The 21,041-nt window shown below is 39.0% G+C and overlaps 2 protein-coding genes across 13 annotated transcripts in view; one reads left to right on the forward strand and one right to left on the reverse strand.

Annotated features, from left to right (window-relative positions):
- Nucleotides 1–21,041, forward strand: part of LOC122869211 (septin-9-like) — a 71,300-nt gene that overhangs the window by 37,661 nt on the left and 12,598 nt on the right. Inside the window, exon 1 of one of the 11 annotated variants that reach the window (XM_044181970.1) lies at nt 13,897–14,031. The exons of the other annotated variants lie outside the window; for them this stretch is intronic. The gene's annotated coding sequence lies outside the window, so the exon portion shown is untranslated. Of the gene's footprint in view, nt 1–13,896; nt 14,032–21,041 lie in introns of those variants that run through there. 11 annotated transcript variants of the gene reach the window in all.
- LOC122869212 lies at nt 1,748–9,314 on the reverse strand. Of its 2 annotated transcripts, XR_006376267.1 has the most exons (3): nt 9,170–9,314; nt 4,649–8,487; nt 1,748–3,963 (listed from the first exon to the last, which is right to left on the reverse strand). XR_006376267.1 is itself a non-coding variant. In XM_044181971.1 (2 exons), exon 2 carries the CDS (start codon nt 3,957–3,959, stop codon nt 3,033–3,035), a length of 927 nt encoding a protein of 308 aa, XP_044037906.1. In that variant the 5' UTR covers nt 3,960–3,963; nt 4,649–4,757; the 3' UTR covers nt 1,748–3,032. The 2 variants fall into 2 exon arrangements, 1 of the variants encoding a protein (XP_044037906.1); XM_044181971.1 differs by lacking the exon at nt 9,170–9,314 and having other exon boundaries at nt 4,649–4,757.

Raw genomic sequence — 21,041 nt, forward strand, 5'->3', positions numbered from 1 at the left:
AGAAAGAGAGTGTGATTTCCTGTACAGTCCGTCTGCAAAACAAAGGGACAAAACAAAATGAGAAAAGCCCACTTTAACCTCCAGTTTTTGCGAGTAAAACTAAACAGACAGACCACACTGCTTTGAGGACATACCCAAAACTTACAATTTATTTACTTTCCATTTCCTCAACAAGTACACACAGTACAAATTCAGGCAAATTCTTTTTTTAAGTAGTTATTTCTACATAAATATTTTGTATTTTTAGAAAGGAAAACTGGGAATGTTTTCAGTTTATGCCTTTTTGTTGTTTACTTTTGTTGCTGCTTGTTACAGCACTGTATCTGGTGGGACGCTTGCAGTGTGTTTTTGTCTGGCCCATTCGGCCCATTAGATTATTGCTTGAGGGCTCATGTGATATTTAACTGTGATACCTGCCTAATTTAATATTTAGTAAAAAGCACTCATTTTAAATGCATAAACTTAGCTAACATTGAATAGGAATGACTGGGTTGAGCAGTATACATCCCTGACTGACTGTGATCCACATGCAGTTGAAAGTAAAGGGATAATTTGTTTTTTGTTTTTTCGAGATAATGTAGTTTCAGTTATTTTCTGGTGGTGATATTGATGTATGCATGCTAGCTTAGGCAAAGCGAGGCCCATGTCCCAGTCCAGCAAGGTAACACAAGGCAGGGTGAGGCACCTTTCACACAAAGGCAATTCAAAGTGGTTTACATAAGGTGAAGAAATACATTACAACAACTGTATTAGAACATGTAGGACAGTTAGTATGTTTTCCGACAATAGGACTTTCTTTATAAAAATGCAGATTCCATATTTATTTCAGTGAGACCACTGCATTGGCACAGCGGGGAGGACACAGGGATCTCCAGCAAAAAATTTGATCCTATTCAACATCATCCTAGTAGAATACCTTGAAGTGTGTATCATGAAGCGTTGTGCTAATTTTATTGTTTACATCGCAAGCATCGAGACCCTGGAACAAATTATTGCAGAACTTTCCCTAACGCTCTTTTTTTTGTTACCTTCACCAAATTAACAGATGTGTTTTGGTTCTGTGCTTGTCCTTGAATGCTCATAGAGTGAACTGGATAAAAAGAAACTTTTCTGCACATTAATAATTGATGTGTTGAATAAGTAAAGTCTTCAACTCGAAAACAAAAAGTGTCCCCCTATATTTTAATAATCTTATTTTGTGGCAGGAATAAAAGATTTTCTGCAGACTACCATTCCTCTTCACATTGACCTGGTTATCAAACAAAACATTAATTATTCACACCTTCTTGAGGAAATTTTATGCATAGATGAAAGAATGTGTCAGCTTTTTAACAAACAGTGTCTGTTTCTCATATACAACTGGCTCTGAACTCCACTCTTGAAAGGAATTTTTGATTAGTATTTTATTATAGCTGAGTCTGCAACAGCTTTTGATAATGACTCATTATCCTATGATCTGCTGGGTCTTGTGCTGGCCTGCTGAGTGCTATCTTAATTTCATCACATTAAAACAGAATTCATCTCTTTAACACACACATAAAGGCCTTTTGATAGGCCTGCCTGGGACTTGGATAGGAACAAGGCCTTGTGCATGTCACAAGGGATGGAAATGGTCTGATGAATCAGTTATCTGTGTGTGGGTGTGTGTTTTGCATGAACACAGACCCTCACCTGTCTTCATGATTTTGCACATCTAATTTGTGTGGATCCAGTTTTCTTGAACTTAAAATAAAAACACCGACATGAGTCTGACTGATAAATTATAGTTTAATAAACACACACACATCATCATCATCATCATCATCATTTCAAATTCAAAACTACAGGAAGAAAACAAAACCATAAATGATTTTTTTTTTTTAAACAAATACATAATTAGTGAAGGCTGTCCTTATCATACCATAGAGCCTTTCACCTATCTGTGTCATTTATTTTTCCATCAGAGCAATTTCCATTATCCTCATCTCTATCAAGCACATGATGAATCAGCAGTGAGTCATTTTTATTAGATGAGCCATGCTGGAGCATGACAGTGTTGCATGAATGAAGCCTGGAGCTTTGTGACCATGCCAAAGCAGTGCATTATGATTTACACTAAAAGCCATTTTTCTCAGTTCTAATACTTCTGTAATAAAGATCAGTTTCCACTGTTATTAACAAACTGCAATTTCGTAAATAGAACTTTAAATCCCCAAATGTCCTGAAGACTCTCAGCCCTTCATAGCACACAGTTTGAGATGGGTGATGTAAAGTATCTGGCCTTTCATCACAAGCATGTTATACCTAGCCTATATTTCAATCTTAACTGAACACTGTTTACAAAACTAGCTGAAGAAGTACTCAATAAAATTAAACATATGGAGGCAAAACAAAGCCAACAACAGAACAACCCATGGCTGTCATTCAGTGGTACTGAGCTGTTGTAACTTTGGAGCCAGAACAGTATTTAGTATGCAGATTATATGGAAATCGCACTCTCCTTGCCCCCTCCCCTCAAACTCCTCCCCTCCAAGCCAAAACAGTGACAGAGAATTGAAACTGAAAACCAGCTGTCATCGAATAGAAACTGTCAGCGTAAAACAAAAACTGTCAGTGAAAAAAGACTGACATGAAGAAACAAATCAGAAGATTGCCATTGGAAAACACATCACAATGCAAAAAATATCAATTAAAAAGATAATAAGATTTTAAGTGCATGGTCAAAACATGAACAAGTCTCACATTCATTCCATATTAGAAGCTTGGATGTTTTTTACGCCTGTGTTTTATTTTTCTGTGGAACTTGTTTCAGTGCCAATACAACTTTTTCGAGTACAAGTGTTTCAATGCCAATGTTTCCTTTTTCGGTTCAGGTTTTGTTTTCAATGCCAAAATCCAAAGTCACTGTCCTGGCTCCATACGTACCTCCCTGATTCACTGTTCCCAATCGACTTGTGAGTCCTGCCGGCTGCGTGGTCCTCATTGTTCTTGAAAAGCACATCCATCACACCTTGGTTTAGACAATATCTAGGGACATTGCTCTCCCTCATTTTTCATCTACTTGCAAAAAAAATGCATAAAAAAATAATTAATAAAACTAAAATAAATACAACAAAACTGCAGATCTCTGAAGCATCATCACAGCAATGATTTTGACTGTTGTCTGGTCTATTGTAGTTTTCCGGTCTGTTGTAGTTTTCCGGTCTGTTGTAGTTTTGTGGTCTGTTGTTGTTTTTTGGTTTGTTGTTGTTTTCCGGTCTGTTGTTCTGTTGTTTCGAGGAGTACTTTTGCTCGATCACAATAAACAACAACAGTCCAAGGCAAGCGAGGTCACCCCATGTTTTTCTGATGTAAAAATCATCAGCGTTACTTCCAAATTGGTTTCTGAGATGTGACAGCGTCTCTTGGTTTTCTCCCCCAGAAAACTCTCTGATCTGTCTTAAGAGGTTAGTAGTGATCTGGTAGGTGTGAGCTGGATCATAACGTGTCCCCTGATTTTCAGAAGTCTCATAGTGCTGTGTGATATACACCTGATCAATCCTCTGCAAAGTTTGCCATCCTGTGTTCTGCTCACTGACTCTAATTATGATTCTGTCCCTGTTTCTTCCCACATACTCTGGATGGGATGGACGGACAACATAAGATGGAAGTTGAATGGACGTGTCTTGATTGAGATTGCCAACAGTGTAGTATCGGTATCCCCGAGGCAGTCGGTCCAACAGCCTCTCATAGTTGCCATAATGATGTGAGCCATAATCTCCGCTGTTTGGGTCAAAGGTCAGCCATATGACATTGTTATTGTCGATGTGAACTATGTTGGCAAACCAGTGGAGCAGCACAAGACTGTGCTTGGGCACAGATTGGCCAAAGTTGATTTTCTTCAAATCATTGATTGAACTGAGCCTTTGTACAGCCGACACAGAGGCCAGGGTGAGGAACAGCGCTACACAGCAACACGTGACTCTTCCTGTTATCTTCATCACCCTATATAGATATTTAAAAAGTTATTGCTCGCATTATTCATCCATACTGTACATTCTCAATCCGTAGATGTATTTTTAACTAGAGATGCATCCAATGATTCTTTGCATGATTTCAAAATCTGTTTTATAATATCTGATTTTATTTTGATGAATAGCTCATTCTAGCACCTAAAGGACAGGTTGACAATTAAAAGTCTGTCTTAAAACAATAGTTAGGTGGCCATACGAACATTGAAACAGATTGTGCTTGTTGTTATCATTCCTCCTGTTCATACTGGCCAGTAAGAGTTAGATCAGTATTAGGAAGGGATCATAACGCCGGGGACACACAGGAGGCCGAAGTGCTGCCCACTCCGCCTCCTGTGTGTCCCCGGCATAATGTGCTACTAATGTATGAGATGGGGGACACAATCCACAGTCCTCGCTCTGCGCAAAAAGTTCATCTAAAGTTAATGAGGCTTCAGCAGCCTGAGTTAATCTAATCAAGTGAGTATCTTCAAAAGTTAGTCTCTTTTTTTTTTTGTACGAAATTCCCTCTCTGTGTTTCCACAGACAGCGGTGGAGGGATAGTTACACAAAGAGGAGGAAACACTCACAAAGAAGACTTGAGTCAAATGCTTCATAAATCATGTGAAATAGTGTTATAGTAAATCAAAAACTAGCAATCAGGAAATAAGAGGGCTCACCTGCGTTAGTCTGCTGCTGTCTTGTATGTGATCTCTGTGTTGATGTGAAAGCAGGCGTAACTCCTTTTTAGGTTTCTGTTTCCCTGTAAATGAAACTGCTGAAACAAGCATTGCAGGTGGTTACAGGAAGTTTGATAATACAGCTGTTTAGATAAAACTTCCTTCTGTATTCCAGAAAAGAAAATTAGTGCTCTCTTTCAGTGTTTTTTGGGGGGGGTCGTGTGCCTGTAGAAATGCAAAAAGCTGATTGTTTTATCTGCAGTGTTTAGTGGAATGATTCTGTAAAGAGAGGAGTAATTCTGTGTGTCACCTGTGAATTTTATGAGCAGGTTTAGGATGGAAAGTAGCTTGTGCAGGTCCAAGTTTGACAGCGAGTGTGTCCTTTGGACTGCAGAGTGAGGAACTAGGAGGTTTGTAGTAGTGCCTGGCTTATTATTAGCCAGTATTCACTTATCACAGATCAATTTCAAATCGCAGTACATACATAAACATGCAGCCTATAAAATATGTGTGTTTTGCTAATATTCTTGATTAGAGCTTTCATTGTAGTGTTGTTGTAATTTCCATTGAAGATCACTGTTATATATTTACTGTCATGTTATATTTACCAAGGCTGTCATGTTATATTTACCATGGCTGTCATCTTAAATAGTAAGGTTTATTGTTGTACTGTAAAATGTCCTACCCCAGTACATATGTCATAAATCTTGATCACCAAATCTAAGGGATCATTTCCTGAAAGTGGAGTGAAATATTGGCAGTTATTTGATTTTTATTCCTTTTACTCTTTAATGCCAATATCGGCCTACAAAATGTGATGATTTCTGGCATTTTGTCTTTATTGGACAGTGCACTGTAGAGTGTGCCAGAAATTATGGGTTGAGAGACGAGGATGACCTTATAACAAAAGATCTGTGAGCATTAGGTCACCAGGACGCCTAGTTTCTTCTTGTTTCTTTAAGTTAATACTGATATATCCAATATTTTCCCATCTATAAATGGTGATCTTTTCATCCTGTTTTTTTTTTTTTAAAGAGTTGTAGTATAAATTCTGGTGCATAATAGTTGAAATGCGCTTTTCAAGACATTTAAGATTATTACTACATCACAAAATGCCAGTTCAACAACAGGCAAAATATAAGCAGTAAAAAACAATGTTGGACCAATACTGACTTGTTCTTCAAAGCTGATACCACCAGATATCAATAGTGTGCTTCACTCTATCTGTGCCTCTCCTGTGACTGTCTGTAAAACGAGGAATAGTTAAAGTTGTCTTCATTTTTTTGCACATCTAACTTGTGCTGATCCAGTTTCCTTGAACGTAAAATAAAAATACTGACATGGGTCTGATTAAAAAATTATAGTTTAATAAACACACAGCATTTTCAACACTACAGAAAGAATAAAAAACATAAATGAAATACACTCCTGTTTTTTAAAGCAACTACATTATCAGTGAAGGTTGTCCTTATCAGAGCATAGAGCCTTTTACCTATCTGTGTCATTTATCCATCAGAGCAATTTACTAGAGCCGCAACGATAAGTCAATTAATCGATTAGTTGTCAATATTAAATTAATCGCCAACTACTTGGATAATTAATCGTTTTGAGTCATTTTTTAAGAAAACATGTCAATTCTCTTGATTTCAGCTTTTCAAATGACATTTGTGAACGTCATGGCTTTGGGAAACACGGATCGACATTTTTTCACCATTCTCTGACCTTTTTTATAGACCAAACAACTAATCAATTAATCGAGAAAATGATCGACAGATTAATTGATAATGAAAATAATCATTAGTTGCGGCCAAACACTGTACATTCTCTTCATCTCTTCCAGACACACTATGAATCAGCAGTAAAAATTTCTATTAGATGAGACATACTGGAGCATGACAGTGTTGCATGAATGAAGCCTGGAGCTTTATGACCATGCCAAAGCAGTGTATTATGATACATAATAAAAGCCATTGTTACATTTCCAATACTTTTGTAATTAACAAGAATTTTTACTGTTATTAACAAACTGCAATTTAGTAAATAGAACTTTAAAGCCTCAAATGTCCAGATGTGTGCTTGGAGAAACACAACCCCTTAGACCGCCCTTCTTGGTATAATAAAACCTAAAACTGTCATCCTGTTTTTAAACTTTTGTGATGTTTATGTAGTAATTGGCTTTTCATCACAAGCATGTTATACCGAGCCTAAATCTCAATCTTAACTGAACGACATTTACAAAAATGCTAAAATAGTATGAAATTAAACATATGGAGGCAAAACACAGCAAACAGAACAACCCATGGCCGTTGTTCAGCGGTACTGAGCTTTGTAACTTTGGAGCCAGAACAGTATTTAGTATGCAGATTATATGGAAATCACACTCTCCTTGCCCCCTCCCCTCAAACTCCTCCCCTCCAAGCCAAAACAGTGACAGAGAATTGAAACTGAAAACCAGCTGTCATCGAATAGAAACTGTCAGCGTAAAACAAAAACTGTCAGTGAAAAAAGACTGACATGAAGAAACAAATCAGAAGATTGCCATTGGAAAACACATCACAATGCAAAAAATATCAATTAAAAAGATAATAAGATTTTAAGTGCATGGTCAAAACATGAACAAGTCTCACATTCATTCCATATTAGAAGCTTGGATGTTTTTTACGCCTGTGTTTTATTTTTCTGTGGAACTTGTTTCAGTGCCAATACAACTTTTTCGAGTACAAGTGTTTCAATGCCAATGTTTCCTTTTTCGGTTCAGGTTTTGTTTTCAATGCCAAAATCCAAAGTCACTGTCCTGGCTCCATACGTACCTCCCTGATTCACTGTTCCCAATCGACTTGTGAGTCCTGCTGGCTGCGTGGTCCTCATTGTCCTTGAAAAGCACATCCATCACACCTTGGTTTAGACAATATCTAGGGACATTGCTCTCCCTCATTTTTCATCTACTTGCAAAAGAAATGCACAAAAAAACAATTATTAAAACTAAAATAACTATAATAAAACAGCAGATCGCGAAACCATCACAACAACCATCACAGCAATGATTTTGTCTGTTTTCCCGTCTGCTGTTGTAGTTTTCCGGTCTGCTGTTGTAGTTTTCCGGTCTGTTGTTGTGTTGGTTCGAGGAGTACTTTTCTTGGATCACAATAAACAAGAGCAGTCCAAGGCAAGCGAGGTCACCCCATGTGTTTATGATGTGCCTTAACTGGAAATCATCAGCGTTACTTCCAAATTGGTTTCTGAGATGTGACAGCGTCTGTTGGTTTTCTCCTACAGAAAACTCTCTGATCTGTCTTAAGAGGTTAGTAGTGATCTGGTAGGTGTGAGCTGGATCATAAAGTGTCCCCTGATTTTCAGAAGGCTCATAGTGCTGTGTGATATACACCTGATCAATCCTCTGCAAAGTTTGCCATCCTGTGTTCTGCTCACTGACTCTAATTATGATTCTGTCCCTGTTTCTTCCCACATACTCTGGATGGGATGGACGGACAACATAAGATGGAAGTTGAATGGACGTGTCTTGATTGAGATTGCCAACAGTGTAGTATCGGTATCCCCGAGGCAGTCGGTCCAACAGCCTCTCATAGTTGCCATAATGATGTGAGCCATAATCTCCGCTGTTTGGGTCAAAGGTCGGCCATATGACATTGTTATTGTCGATGTGAACTATGTTGGCAAACCAGTGGAGCAGCACAAGACTGTGCTTGGGCACAGATTGGCCAAAGTTGATTTTCTTCAAATCATTGATTGAACTGAGCCTTTGTACAGCCGACACAGAGGCCAGGGTGAGGAACAGCGCTACACAGCAACACGTGACTCTTCCTGTTATCTTCATCACCCTATATAGATATTTAAAAGTTATTGCTCGCATTATTCATCCATACTGTACATTCTCAATCCGTAGATGTATTTTTAACTAGAGATGCATCCAATGATTCTTTGCATGATTTCAAAATCTGTTTTATAATATCTGATTTTATTTTGATGAATAGCTCATTCTAGCACCTAAAGGACAGGTTGACAATTAAAAGTCTGTCTTAAAACAATAGTTAGGTGGCCATACGAACATTGAAACAGATTGTGCTTGTTGTTATCATTCCTCCTGTTCATACTGGCCAGTAAGAGTTAGATCAGTATTAGGAAGGGATCATAACGCCGGGGACACACAGGAGGCCGAAGTGCTGCCCACTCCGCCTCCTGTGTGTCCCCGGCGTAATGTGCTACTAATGTATGAGATGGGGGACACAATCCACAGTCCTCGCTCTGCGCAAAAAGTTCATCTAAAGTTAATGAGGCTTCAGCAGCCTGAGTTAATCTAATCAAGTGAGTATCTTCAAAAGTTACTCTTTTTTTTTTTGTACGAAATTCCCTCTCTGTGTTTCCACAGACAGCGGTGGAGGGATAGTTACACAAAGAGGAGGAAACACTCACAAAGAAGACTTGAGTCAAATGCTTCATAAATCATGTGAAATAGTGTTATAGTAAATCAAAAACTAGCAATCAGGAAATAAGAGGGCTCACCTGCGTTAGTCTGCTGCTGTCTTGTATGTGATCTCTGTGTTGATGTGAAAGCAGGCGTAACTCCTTTTAGGTTATAGTTTCCCTGTAAACAGAACTGGCGAAACAAGCATTGCAGGTGGTTACAGGAAGTTTGATAATACAGCTGTTTAGATAAAACTTCCTTCTGTATTCCAGAAGAGAGAATTAGTACTCTCTCTTTCAGTCTGTTTGGGGGTCATATTCCTGATTTTTTTTGATTTAGGATGGAAAGTAGCCTGTGCAGGTCCAAGTTTGACAGCGAGTGTCGTTTGGACTGCAGAGTGAGGAACTAGGAGGTTTGTAGTAGTGCCTGGCTTATTATTAGCCAGTATTCACTTATCACAGATCAATTTCAAATCGCAGTACATACATGTTTAATAGGCTGCATGTTTATGTATGTTTTGCTACTTTTCTTTACATACAATGTCCTACCCCAGTACATATGTGTCACAACTCTTGATCACCAAATCTAAGGGATCATATCCTGAAAGTGTAGTGATTGGCACCTATTTTACTGTCAGATTTTATTCCTTGTACTTTTTAATGCCAATATCAGCCTCACAAATTTGATGAATTCTGGCATTTTGTCTTTATTGGACAGTGTTTGGAAGAGTGTGCCAGAAACTGTGGTTTGAGAGATGAGGATGACCAACAACAAAAGATCTCCAGCTGGATTTGAACCAAGGATGTGGTGGTTGTAGAACATTAGGTCACCAGATCCGCTAAGTTTTTAAAGTTTTTTTTCAAGACTGATTCATCCAATATTTTTCCATCTATAAATGGTGATATTGTTATCCCTTTTTAATAATTTTGTACAAATTCTGTTGCAGAATAGTTGAACCTTTTTTGAGATGCCCTTTTCAAGACATTAAGGATTATTACTACATCACAAAATGCCAGTTCAACAACAAGCAAAATATAAGCAGTAAAAAACAATCTTGCACCAATACTGACTTGTTCTTCAAAGCTGATACCACCAGATATCAGTAGTAATCTTAACTCTATCTGTGCCTCTCCTGTGACTGTCTGTAAAACGAAGAATAGTTAAAGTTGCGTAACTATAATGTTTAGTAGCAATGTTCAGCTGCTTGCACTGCTGCAACTCTACCAGCAACCAGCAGGAGATGCTGTCACAAAGGTAGTTGGTCTCCCACACCTGGAAGGTATCAAGCCTGGAGCTTGTAAAAACTGTGTGGCAGGCTTTTAAAGCCCATTGTAATTTACATTTAGAAACACACTAAACAGCAGATCAGCTGTCTCGCTCTGTGTTTGTATACATACAGCACATGGTTCTGTGTGGGGTTTTTTGTTGACTATAAATTATTTAAACCAGGGAAGTACTTCTGCTTTTCCCAGAGAAGTGGATTATATATATATATATATATATATATATATATATATATATATATATATATATATATATATATATATATATATATATATATATATATATATATATATATATAATATGTGTGGACGTTTCTGGTGATATCTGTGTGGAGGCTTTGGTATTCTCTTTGGGAAAGGCAGAAAGAGAGTCAAAAAAACACACAAAGGAAACATTTAGTTTCTCTGTGGTCACCACCCACATCTTTCACATGGGCATCATACAAATGATGCTGTATAACGATGCTCTCGTTGGTGGGTTTTTTTTCCTTAACTTTTCTGTATCTCTCAGAAACCTCAACATGTACTGTTCAACAGTGCAGCTAAATACACTGATAATTCAGTGAAATTCATAGTGGGGTTTCTATTAAGAAATTAATTACTATTATGTTGCATGGCAGAATTGAAGCAGGATTTGACCAACTGAACTCCATCCTTCCATCGTCCCAAAGCACTACAACCCACTGTATGCTAATTTAGCAAACTTGCGGGGCACAAGATGTCTTAGTGTGTTCCCTTTGATACACACTCAAAAATGTTCATACACAGCATATACTTCACTCTGCACACTTTCCGCAGAGGAAAAAGACCAGACAGTGATGCATTTAATATAATGCACCCAGTGAGTCATGCTACTTCTATTCATTATGTTTGTGTGTTATGAAAGACCTTGGACAGCTGTGAGGAACGCTGTCAGGGGGTCAGCCAGGCAGTCCTATACTCTGCCTGCCAATACATGACACCATCTTGGCTGAGTGTGGCCTAGAAACATCAGCCCCTGCCATTGGCTTTCTGTCACTCCATCCCCCGTCTCCTCAAAATGAAGATTGTTTTATTTGAGAAGGCCGTGTCCCCAGCAGGGCAGCAACTCTGTAACAAAGGAGCACGCCAAGTTATGTCGGATCAAACAAATGATGGTTGGCTCACTCTGCATGCATGCGGGGTTCACTCAGGAGGCAGCATCTTTAAGAAGCTTCGAAGGGGAGGGAATGGAAATCTTATTTTTTTATCTTACATAAAGCCTTTTTTTTTTTTTTACCTTTTTTATTAATAACATATTTCAGCTTACGTAGTTACTAGAGTTGACACACACTGAGCTACTGTAAAGCCTGCAGTGAATTGGGGTATGTTGGGTGCAACATAGTTTTACACTCTGAACTCTGAATGGCAAAGGTTGCATTTATTTGCCTCTGTTGATAGTATTTGTTTGCTTTATCTATGTAAAGATGTATGGTAGGGGTTAAGACAATGCTTCTGTAATATCCTCCTATGGTCATGTCTGCATCATCCGCAGCACAGCTTTGTAAACATGACTAGATTTACTTGCCCTCCGAGGTTTACTTGCCAAACAGAAAATCTACCCGCCTTTGGTGCTTGACGGGTGTTCATTTCGGACCCTGGTGGAGTATGCTGTTAATGGGAACTGAAGTGATTTTAAAAACCCAACTAGCAGAGACCAGCAAACTCACTCGTAGCCAGCCACTAGTAACTCCTGTCAGTTTTATCTACAGTTTAGTATAGATATAATGATCTTCAGTTGAAACACTGGGTTTTTATTGGGGCGATAAAGTGGAGTTTCAGAGAGAGGGAGATGAAAAGTGAGAAGGCAAAGACCGAACAGTTTTAAGACTGGGGACCTTTTAGTTTAGGGAAACTGTACAGTTTCCCACATTGTAAAACTAAGTATAACGAGGGTTTATTTCGACTCCTTAAGACCTGGTTTTGATCACACTTACAAGGCCATCTGTGTTTGTGTGTTTTTTCTTTGTATCTTTGTGTTTATATACTGTATAGTGCAGAATTTTGAAGGCCTATAATGATGCTTCAGATTGTTTAGATAGACATGGTATAAATTCTGCACTGGGTGTAGCAGGCATTCAACACTGAGGTGCCAGCATGTGCTGGGAGAAAGGTTTGTCTTGGCAACTAAGTCTGTGTAATGAAATGAAACAAATCCATCTTTCCAGCCTGTTGTGCCTACTTTTTCAGAAACATGACTCTTCATCTCTAGGAATGCAGGTGCTGCCCTGTGTGTGCATGTGTGTCTGCTCATGTGGATGCTAGGTTGCACTCCAGCCCCTGCGCTGGTGTATAATTACACTTCCTGTGAGGCTGGAGACAGCTGTTTCTTCTCCTCTTTAATCACACAAATATACATACTCCATAAATAGTAATCACCCAAAATAATTGGTTCGCTCTCAGGTTTTAAAAAATAAGTGAAGGCTGCATTTTTGACTACTTAACAAATCCACAACTGTTGCTGCACTTTTGAGTTTAAGTATCCTTTTTTAACTGTCATTGTTCTCTTTGGGTTCACCTCTGAAACATTATATATTCCTGTTGGAAAACTGACTATTTACTGCTCTGTTTTTAAAAGATTACAAAAGACTGCATCCTCAAACATTGCTCTGTCAGCTATATATTTCATAATAGTTTTAGTAATAATAAAAAATAATTTTTACATCATGCCAGTAATGTTCTTTTTTTGTTGATTGGAAATGTGCTTTTGAGGAAGTTATTGCCAGGTTATTCACTATTGCCAAAACATTTCAGTTAAGTTTCTGTGGAATTATGCAACCCCCGGCTTTTTCAACATTTTCTGCTTTTGAGAAAGAACAAATGTCTCCATATCCTCTGCTCATTCTGCAGCACATAAGAATGCCTGAATTAGATGGATTTATCAAACATTTCCCTAGGAAAAAATTTTTTATTTGGATTTTGAAATTGAGATATTGCAAGTACTTTCCAAAACTGTGCGGCCCTGATTCATAGATGATAGTGATATCCCAAAGGTGTTGAGCACCAATTTGTTTCTAAGTATCTTGAAAACTCAAAGCAAAGTTGATCACAGCACCGACAGATGTAATGACAAAGGGAATCCCAGTAGTTTGATGTGATGTGTCTCAGGTCTGTGTGAGAGGAATGAGAGGGATGTGATGAATGCAGAGCCCGAGGAGCAGATGACAGGGTCAGGCCCGGTAATTAGGGTTGTAAATTATCCCAGAAGTTTAGGAGAGGGACATTCAGCTGACCCAAAGGCTGCAGTTAACCTCAGTGTAGATGCATTCACACGAAGTCTCTGCCTTTTGCTTTCCAACACCTAATCACCCAGCTTCTCTTTAAGCTCATTTAGTTTTTCCCCTAACACAATGTTTAAACTCTGGTGGCGATAGTGTAGGACTATGAAAAATTAGCATAGTTAACGTTTTTGTGTATACAGTTTGGAAGTTTTATTTATTCATTTATTTATTTATTTATTTTTTGTCCTTGTTGTAGGGGGGGTTATTTGAAGGAAGTGGGCGTGTCTTGTTGCCTTGTGTGCTGAGTCACATGACAGGCATGGGTGGGAGGGGCATGCAGGGTGCTTCCAGAGCCACAGCTTTGAGTTTGGCCTCTCACTGGAGCGCTGCACTTTGTCAGAGGACGACTCATACACACATACACGCGCTTCACACACGGTGAGTGTTTTGCATACCGGGAGAGAGAGAGTGTGTGTGTGTGTGTGTGTGTGTGATGTGTGCATTTGTAAGAAAGCAGTTGGAAGAAGATGACGTAAATGTTTTTTCCTTTTTTTTTTTTTTTTTTTTTTTTGCATGTTTCTCCACTACCCTGGAAGAAGAGATTTGATCATCTGTTGTTTTCACATACTTTACTTGATTAATATCTCTGCATGCCTTCCATACTTGACTCCGGAGCCCAGCTGTTTATTTGCATCTAAATGTTACTGTTGTTTTTAGCAGTTCAGTGTCAGGCTTGATATACTAATATGCATGGTGGCTTTTTTTTTTTTAAACGTTGGCTGCAAAGAAAAATGGCCTTTCAGTTCAGGTTTCGCAGAGAAGCATTTCAGTTATTTCACTCAAGCATGTTCTCCCTTTTATGTGTGTGTGTGTGTGCGCGCGCGTATGCGCGCGCGTGCGTGCTTGTGCGTAATTACTATTGTTCAGGTTTTGCGTTCCCTCTGTCTTTCATCCCCCAAATGTTGCTCTGTGGCAAGCTTTGTAATCAATCTGTCTTTGTATAACACGCACACACACGTATGTATATATTTAAATACAGAGGGATGTTCAATCATGTTTCAGCCGCTACTCTGTTTAAGTTTTAAGTTTCTTCATGTTTCCTCCTTCCTGACATTGTTCACACACTGGACATGTTCTGCTGTTTCTGACGGTGATCCATTACCAGATCACATAGCAAGCACACAAGTGTGTGTATGTGTAGCAAAGTGAAAGGTTGGATCCACACATGTGGTTAGTAGGCTCCACAAAGTGCAGAAGGGAACCATTTAGTTTTGTTTCTGCTTTGGAAAGTACAGCGAAAGAATCCTCTTAGCTAATGGTAAACGGTGGAAAGTAGTCCTTTCCAGTGGGAAACACTATATATCAAACGTTGACCAAAATCAGAGGATATTCTCTTTTTTTGTTCTGTTTGAGCTGTTCTCTTCACCCATACATCTTAAGTTTCTTTTTTCATGTCTGCTTTTCTGATTAGTCTTTCTGTCTGTGTGTAAGTGAGAAAGTGATTGTGTGAGCTCTTGGCTAACTGGGGATGTGGCAGCAGTTGGAACAAAGCTGAGCCTCAGAATTGTATCATCCAGGCGTTGTTGTCCAGGGTTGACCTGAGGGATACAAGGCATTGCTCTCTGATAATATCAAACCGATGGAAAACAGCAACCACCCTTCACCTTTATAGAGAGTCACCCGCCTCTGTTTTGCCTCACAAGTATGCACACAGACACTTTGACACACACAGAGCTGTTGAAAGGAGCTCTGTTGTGGCCCCTGTGCATTGCCAGGCCAGAAGAGACCGTGGCCTTTCACCAGTGTTTGATGGGTTGCTGAAAAGGTCATCGTTACCTTCTGTATCTTGTGTGTCTTTGTGTGTCTGTGTATGTTGTGAGTCAGCCAATAAGTCAGTGTAGTAAGATTATGTATCTTCGGCATCATAACTTTGAAATGCAAAATATTTCATGAATGTAACCGGAGCTCTGTAATTAAAAATTTGATAAGGTTTTGTCTCTGTAGCTTGACATGCTGTACATTCTCAGAATAGCAAGTTTGAGTTATCTAGGACGTGTGCATTTTGTGTTCATTATACGATAGGGTTGTAAAATGTAAGGCAAAAGAAGTTGTGTTTTAGTTGTCACTCTACTTTTAAAACATGTGGCATACAGACTTCAGCTGATATTCAGGAAAAAACAATCTTTACTGGCCCTCATCCATCAAGTATAAATTAACTGTAAATCAGGACTTACTATAATGCAGTAACAACTGCAGTCCTTAACTATGTTAAGTGTAGGACTTAGTGGGTAATGTGCACAGTTAAAAGAATTGTCTTGGAATTTAAAAATAGAGCATGTCCTCCCAAAAGACGACGACTGTAATGCTGTATGAAAAGAGAGTAGTACACCTACTTTATCATGTGTGAAGCTCAGACATCATAGACATTTATTATATATTGATGCTATAACGTGCATTTCAAAGGTGAAGGGCCGATATCACTGATGAGGAGGCCATAATAATTGACTCATATTTAATCTGCAATGATCGTTGTCAGTAGTTAGGTATTCTGAAGGTATTGTCTGCTATTGTACTCTTGAGCTTTGTATGTGGGTCATTCACAGTCCATAAATACTTTTCCTGAGGCCTGGAGAGGACCAAAGTGACAGGCTTTATATTTCTCTCTCACTCACTCACTCTCTCTCTCTCACACACACACACACACACACACACACACACACACACACACACACACACACACACACACACACACACACACAGATAGATTGTGGAGTGTGTCAGAGAGCCCAAGGACTCCCGCTGGTTGTGTTGTTGAATGATGGGCATGTGTTTGTGCACATTCACATATACACAGAAACATTTTATTGGTGGCCTTGGAGACCTTAAGCCTTCTCATCTCAACACTGAAAGAAAATTGAGAACAAGTGAATGCACCTTTTTAGTTAGTTAAAGTACCACAGCTTTATTTTATTTCATTTTTTTGCAGTATGGGTAAGAGCATACCTGATATTATCACACTGATTTTAGTGGGCCTTTCCACATTACTGAGTTGTTTTTTAAAAACAAAAAACAAAAAAAAAACTGTCTTATGTATAACTACACACTTGCCATGAGTTCTACTGACAGCTTACCTCTGAGTATTATGAAATGTGGAAATATTTCTTGACATATTTTTATATTTATAGAGGAAAAGGGTTTAAATATACTGATATTCATTTAAAAAAGGATTGTTGTACATTGTACATGTTTCATGTACTGCTGCATATCGACATAACTGCATGTGAAAATCTTGCTTTATATGAGTTTGACTTCTCCTGACTGTTGTCCCTGATGTGAGGTATGTGTGCGGACAGAGGTCAGATGCCTGAGCCCCCTGGCGCTGTGGACCCACACTTGCTGTCAGCCAACCATTTCACCGATACACTCTGATCCGCAGATAAGAGGAGTTAAGATAAAGAACTACACTGGCTAGCTATCACAGCCCAGCTAATGACTTTAACAACTCCTGTCATTGAGCAGCTAGCAGATAATAGCTAGCTAACATATTATTCAGCCTCTTTGCAAAGAAAATTGCCTCAGAAAATTGGCAACTTCCTGATTCATTTAGCTTTTGTGTAAACACACTTAGGGGTTAATGTTTAGCAGTTGCAATGGGCTAGAATATTGTTTTGCAAGGCTTACAAATTCAGTTAATTGCAATGACACGTATGTGAGGAATGTAGCATTGCAGTGGAATTGCTTTCCATAAATGTAGATGTTCAGTTAGAAATGAAATAAATGAGCCTTGGATTGGTGAGTTAGTCCATAAGGTTAAGTGATCTTGTTTTCCATAATATATGGATTAAACCTTCTGCTGCTGCTCGGTGTCAGAGGCAGTTGAAGAGCCTAGAAAGACAACAGCTCTCTTGTGCTCCACCGCAGTGTGGACACTGAACACATTCCTCTGGCAGTCTAGACAAACCTGTGGGCTTCTACTGTCATTACTGCAATTTACAAACATTTCTCAACTGTCTGCAAAGTAACGCTAGCTGCTGAAGCTACTTGTACGGACATAGATACAACTTGGGCCTTGTAGACTCAAAGTATCAAGATTGTATGAAGACTGTTACAGATCAAGTAGCATTGGTTTATATGTGAGGAGGTGGTCGTAGTTATCATACATGCCTTTACAAACATGCATGCAAAATACTGTAGTGTACACAAGACATTCACACGTGTAATGAATAGAAGAAAGCATACACTTATCTGACACACACACAGATTCACACACATACACACATACAGTGTCCAGTGCCAGGTGACACGATGAGCGAGTTGGACCCTGCAGGGGTCAAAGGGCACATTTCTCCAGAGAGCTGAATGATGAGGACTCTGGGAACTGGGCCTTGCTGCACAAACACTCTGACTTCAATAACACAACAGACCATATTTGCACTACCACCACTCCATTTTCCCCTTTTTATTAAGGGATTCACTGTCAGAGGGTGGGAAAACGTGTTTGGGGGTGTGTGTGGGTGTGTGTGTATATATATTTGTGTCCCAAACTCATGTGGTCTGGGGTATCTAAGTGATTCTGTGCTGGAGGGCTGTCTGTACCACCAGTTCAATGCAATTTAATGGCCACATGCACTTTATTCTTTCTTCACAAGTTTCTCAGTTGTGTTTGTACAATCGTCTCCTCTTAGGGGAAAGCAACTGTAAAAAAGCAAGCTCAAGAATCACTGGATGGGCCTCACAGAAACCTTTTGTGATTTTATCACATTGAATAATATTTGCAGCAGCCCACACACTTCTGAAGAAGCATCTGGGTCATCATCAAAACAAATGTGGCCATGCTAAGGTTAGCCAGCAAACCTCCTTTGTCATGCCTGGGAATGTAAATAAAGGACAAGAGAGAGAGCAGATGTTTTTAAAGAAGGCCCGTAAAAAGATTTTAGACCAGAGCAAAGATGCAAACGACCCATTTAGTGGATTAGTCCACAATTGTGTGTTTGACTTGGAGCTCCAGACAAGTAGTGGACTTGACATGAAATATATGCGTTCAAGCCGCCTCCCCACTTGGAGGGTTTGTGGTGGTGGACCTGTGTTACGCTCAGCCACAGAAACTTCACTTTCAAAGTGATTCACAGTGAATGCCATGAAAACAAAAGTAGCCCTGCTTTAAGATTAAATTATTTTGCATGATGAGTACATTTATATTCTAGTCACACTCCAGAGCTCACAAGTGCTGCTGTTAAAGTTTGTGGCTAGAAACTGCAATACATGTTTACCATTTTCAACAAATACATTATAATTAATTAAAATTGGAGTAATAAAAAATAGTAGTTTGACTCGCTCTTGAAAGACCTGTCTTTTAAGTTTTTTTTAAAGTGTTTACAGACTATTGTTTAATTTTCTTTCAAGCAGAGTACTCTACTGGTAAAGAAAACATTACGGTATATCAAGACTCATTAAAATAGTAGAAAATAGGTGGCACTTCCTACATACTGTATCACACAGTCCTAAAAGTGTCTAAATAAAGAGAGTCTGTAGAATCAGAGTTTTAAGGATTCAGTGACTAAATCACTCTTCTAGGGATGAACTTCTCTTGGGCCAAGTTTCTAGTCCTTTTCTTTCGCTGGATTCCTCTCTTGTGATTCAGGTCAGTTTGTACAGAAGGTCAAACCACTGGTTTGTCATAAGAGGACTAACCTCAGCGCAATTCTTTTCCAACCTAAACTGAGAACATGACCTCTGACCTGCTCACCATGCTTTCAAGATCAACACTCTGGACAGCTGAGGCATAACTCAGTGGTTATGACCACTCTCTCCACTAAACATATATGACACAGTCAGTGTTCTTCATAGTTCTTCGTAGTTTCAGTGCCTTTGAAAAGGCAACCAACAGGGTCATGTTTAGCTGGTTTCAACCGTATTTACATCCGTTTGGAGGCCTGTGTGTAGTTAGTGAGGAATGGCCCGAAAGTGGAATAAATCACAAACGCTACTCTCTGCACAGTTTTTTTTTTTTCTTCTTCCTCCCCTTCTCCTCCATTCCACACTCCTTCCTCTGTCCTCTTTTTTTCTGACCTTATCTTTTTTACCTCCTGCTACTCAATAGTCCTCTTCCTTTTTGCTTCTCCTCTTTATCTCATGCTTACCCTCACACTCCTGCCTTCTTCTTCCTCTTCTTGACTACATCTTTTCTTGCTACTTTGACTTTATGCTCCTTTCTCCTCCTTGCTCTCGTTTCTCCTTTTTCCTCCCCTCTAAAATGCATTGTGGTATAGGAGACTGCTGGCCATATTTACAAAAAGCAAAGTAATCCGATACTGCTGGAAGCAAGAAAAAAAATATTCTTTAGTGCCTGTAATTGAAAACAGGATCACAGCAAGCCCGATGAGTCATTCTCTGCTTTCCAATTTCTAAAATTAATTTGGCTTTCTTACAGATTCAAAGGAAACGCATTATCTGTGCCATCCCATAACTGGACCTGATACAGGGTAAAACCTTTTAGAAAGTAGAGCTGAGGGATAATAACTCTTAAATCAAGCATCTATGGCAGATGTTGTTGATGCATAAGACATTGTGAGGTGATTTATAGCCCCTGAAAACATGGTTTCACATCTTGAATATTTCTGAAACATAAAAGATGTATGACTTAATAAGCAACAATCAAAATTAAAGTCTTGAAATAAGTATCCTCAGTTGTTATTTACTAGTTTAACACTCCAAAATGGGGCTAATCTGCTCCACCAGGACTGTGTGGGTGTGGTTTGATCAGATTTAATTGGGAAAATTGTTTGTTTGTTTGTTTTTTTTATGGGGGGCTGTGCTACAGTTGCAGAAGCCATAGAAGCTAAAGTAAAAACAACACAGTGGAAATAATATTAATTCTACTCTATCCTTCAGCACATATAAACTAAATAAATTGCTGATTTTTCTGCATGTGTGGTGCATTTAATACCTGAAGGCAAACTCGTTGTTGCACTGTCACAGAATACGGTGTGACACCGGCTGTAGGCTGCATCAGAGCACTTGTCCTTCTCAAGTTATCCAAAATGAAGTCCTTATTTTAACATAATGGATGGTAGATACATATTCACACTTTTGAATGTTTAAGGTCAGTCTTGTTAGCAACTGTGTCGCTGAGTTAGCACGTGTTTGTATACGTTACCAGTCAGAAAGACTCACCTGAGTGTCATCTCAAACACTGCAGGCATTTTAACATAATATTTGATAAGCTGCTCAACATAATTGTTTTGAAAAATTGGAGCCAGATCAGTTAGCCTGTGGCTGAAAGAGGCTCATTGCTTACCATGTTTACACATTTCAGATACCTGATGTTCCTACAGTATGTGGTGTGTTCTCATCCCTATTTCACCTGGCATGAACCTGTTGTTTTTTAGTACTGGCCTGTTTCTCATAGGTTTGGGGTTATGTCCACCAGCTTAAGCCACCAGGGCCAG

This window comes from Siniperca chuatsi, linkage group LG21 (assembly GCF_020085105.1).
Source record: "Siniperca chuatsi isolate FFG_IHB_CAS linkage group LG21, ASM2008510v1, whole genome shotgun sequence".
Classification (NCBI taxonomy): Eukaryota; Metazoa; Chordata; class Actinopteri; order Centrarchiformes; family Sinipercidae; genus Siniperca; species Siniperca chuatsi.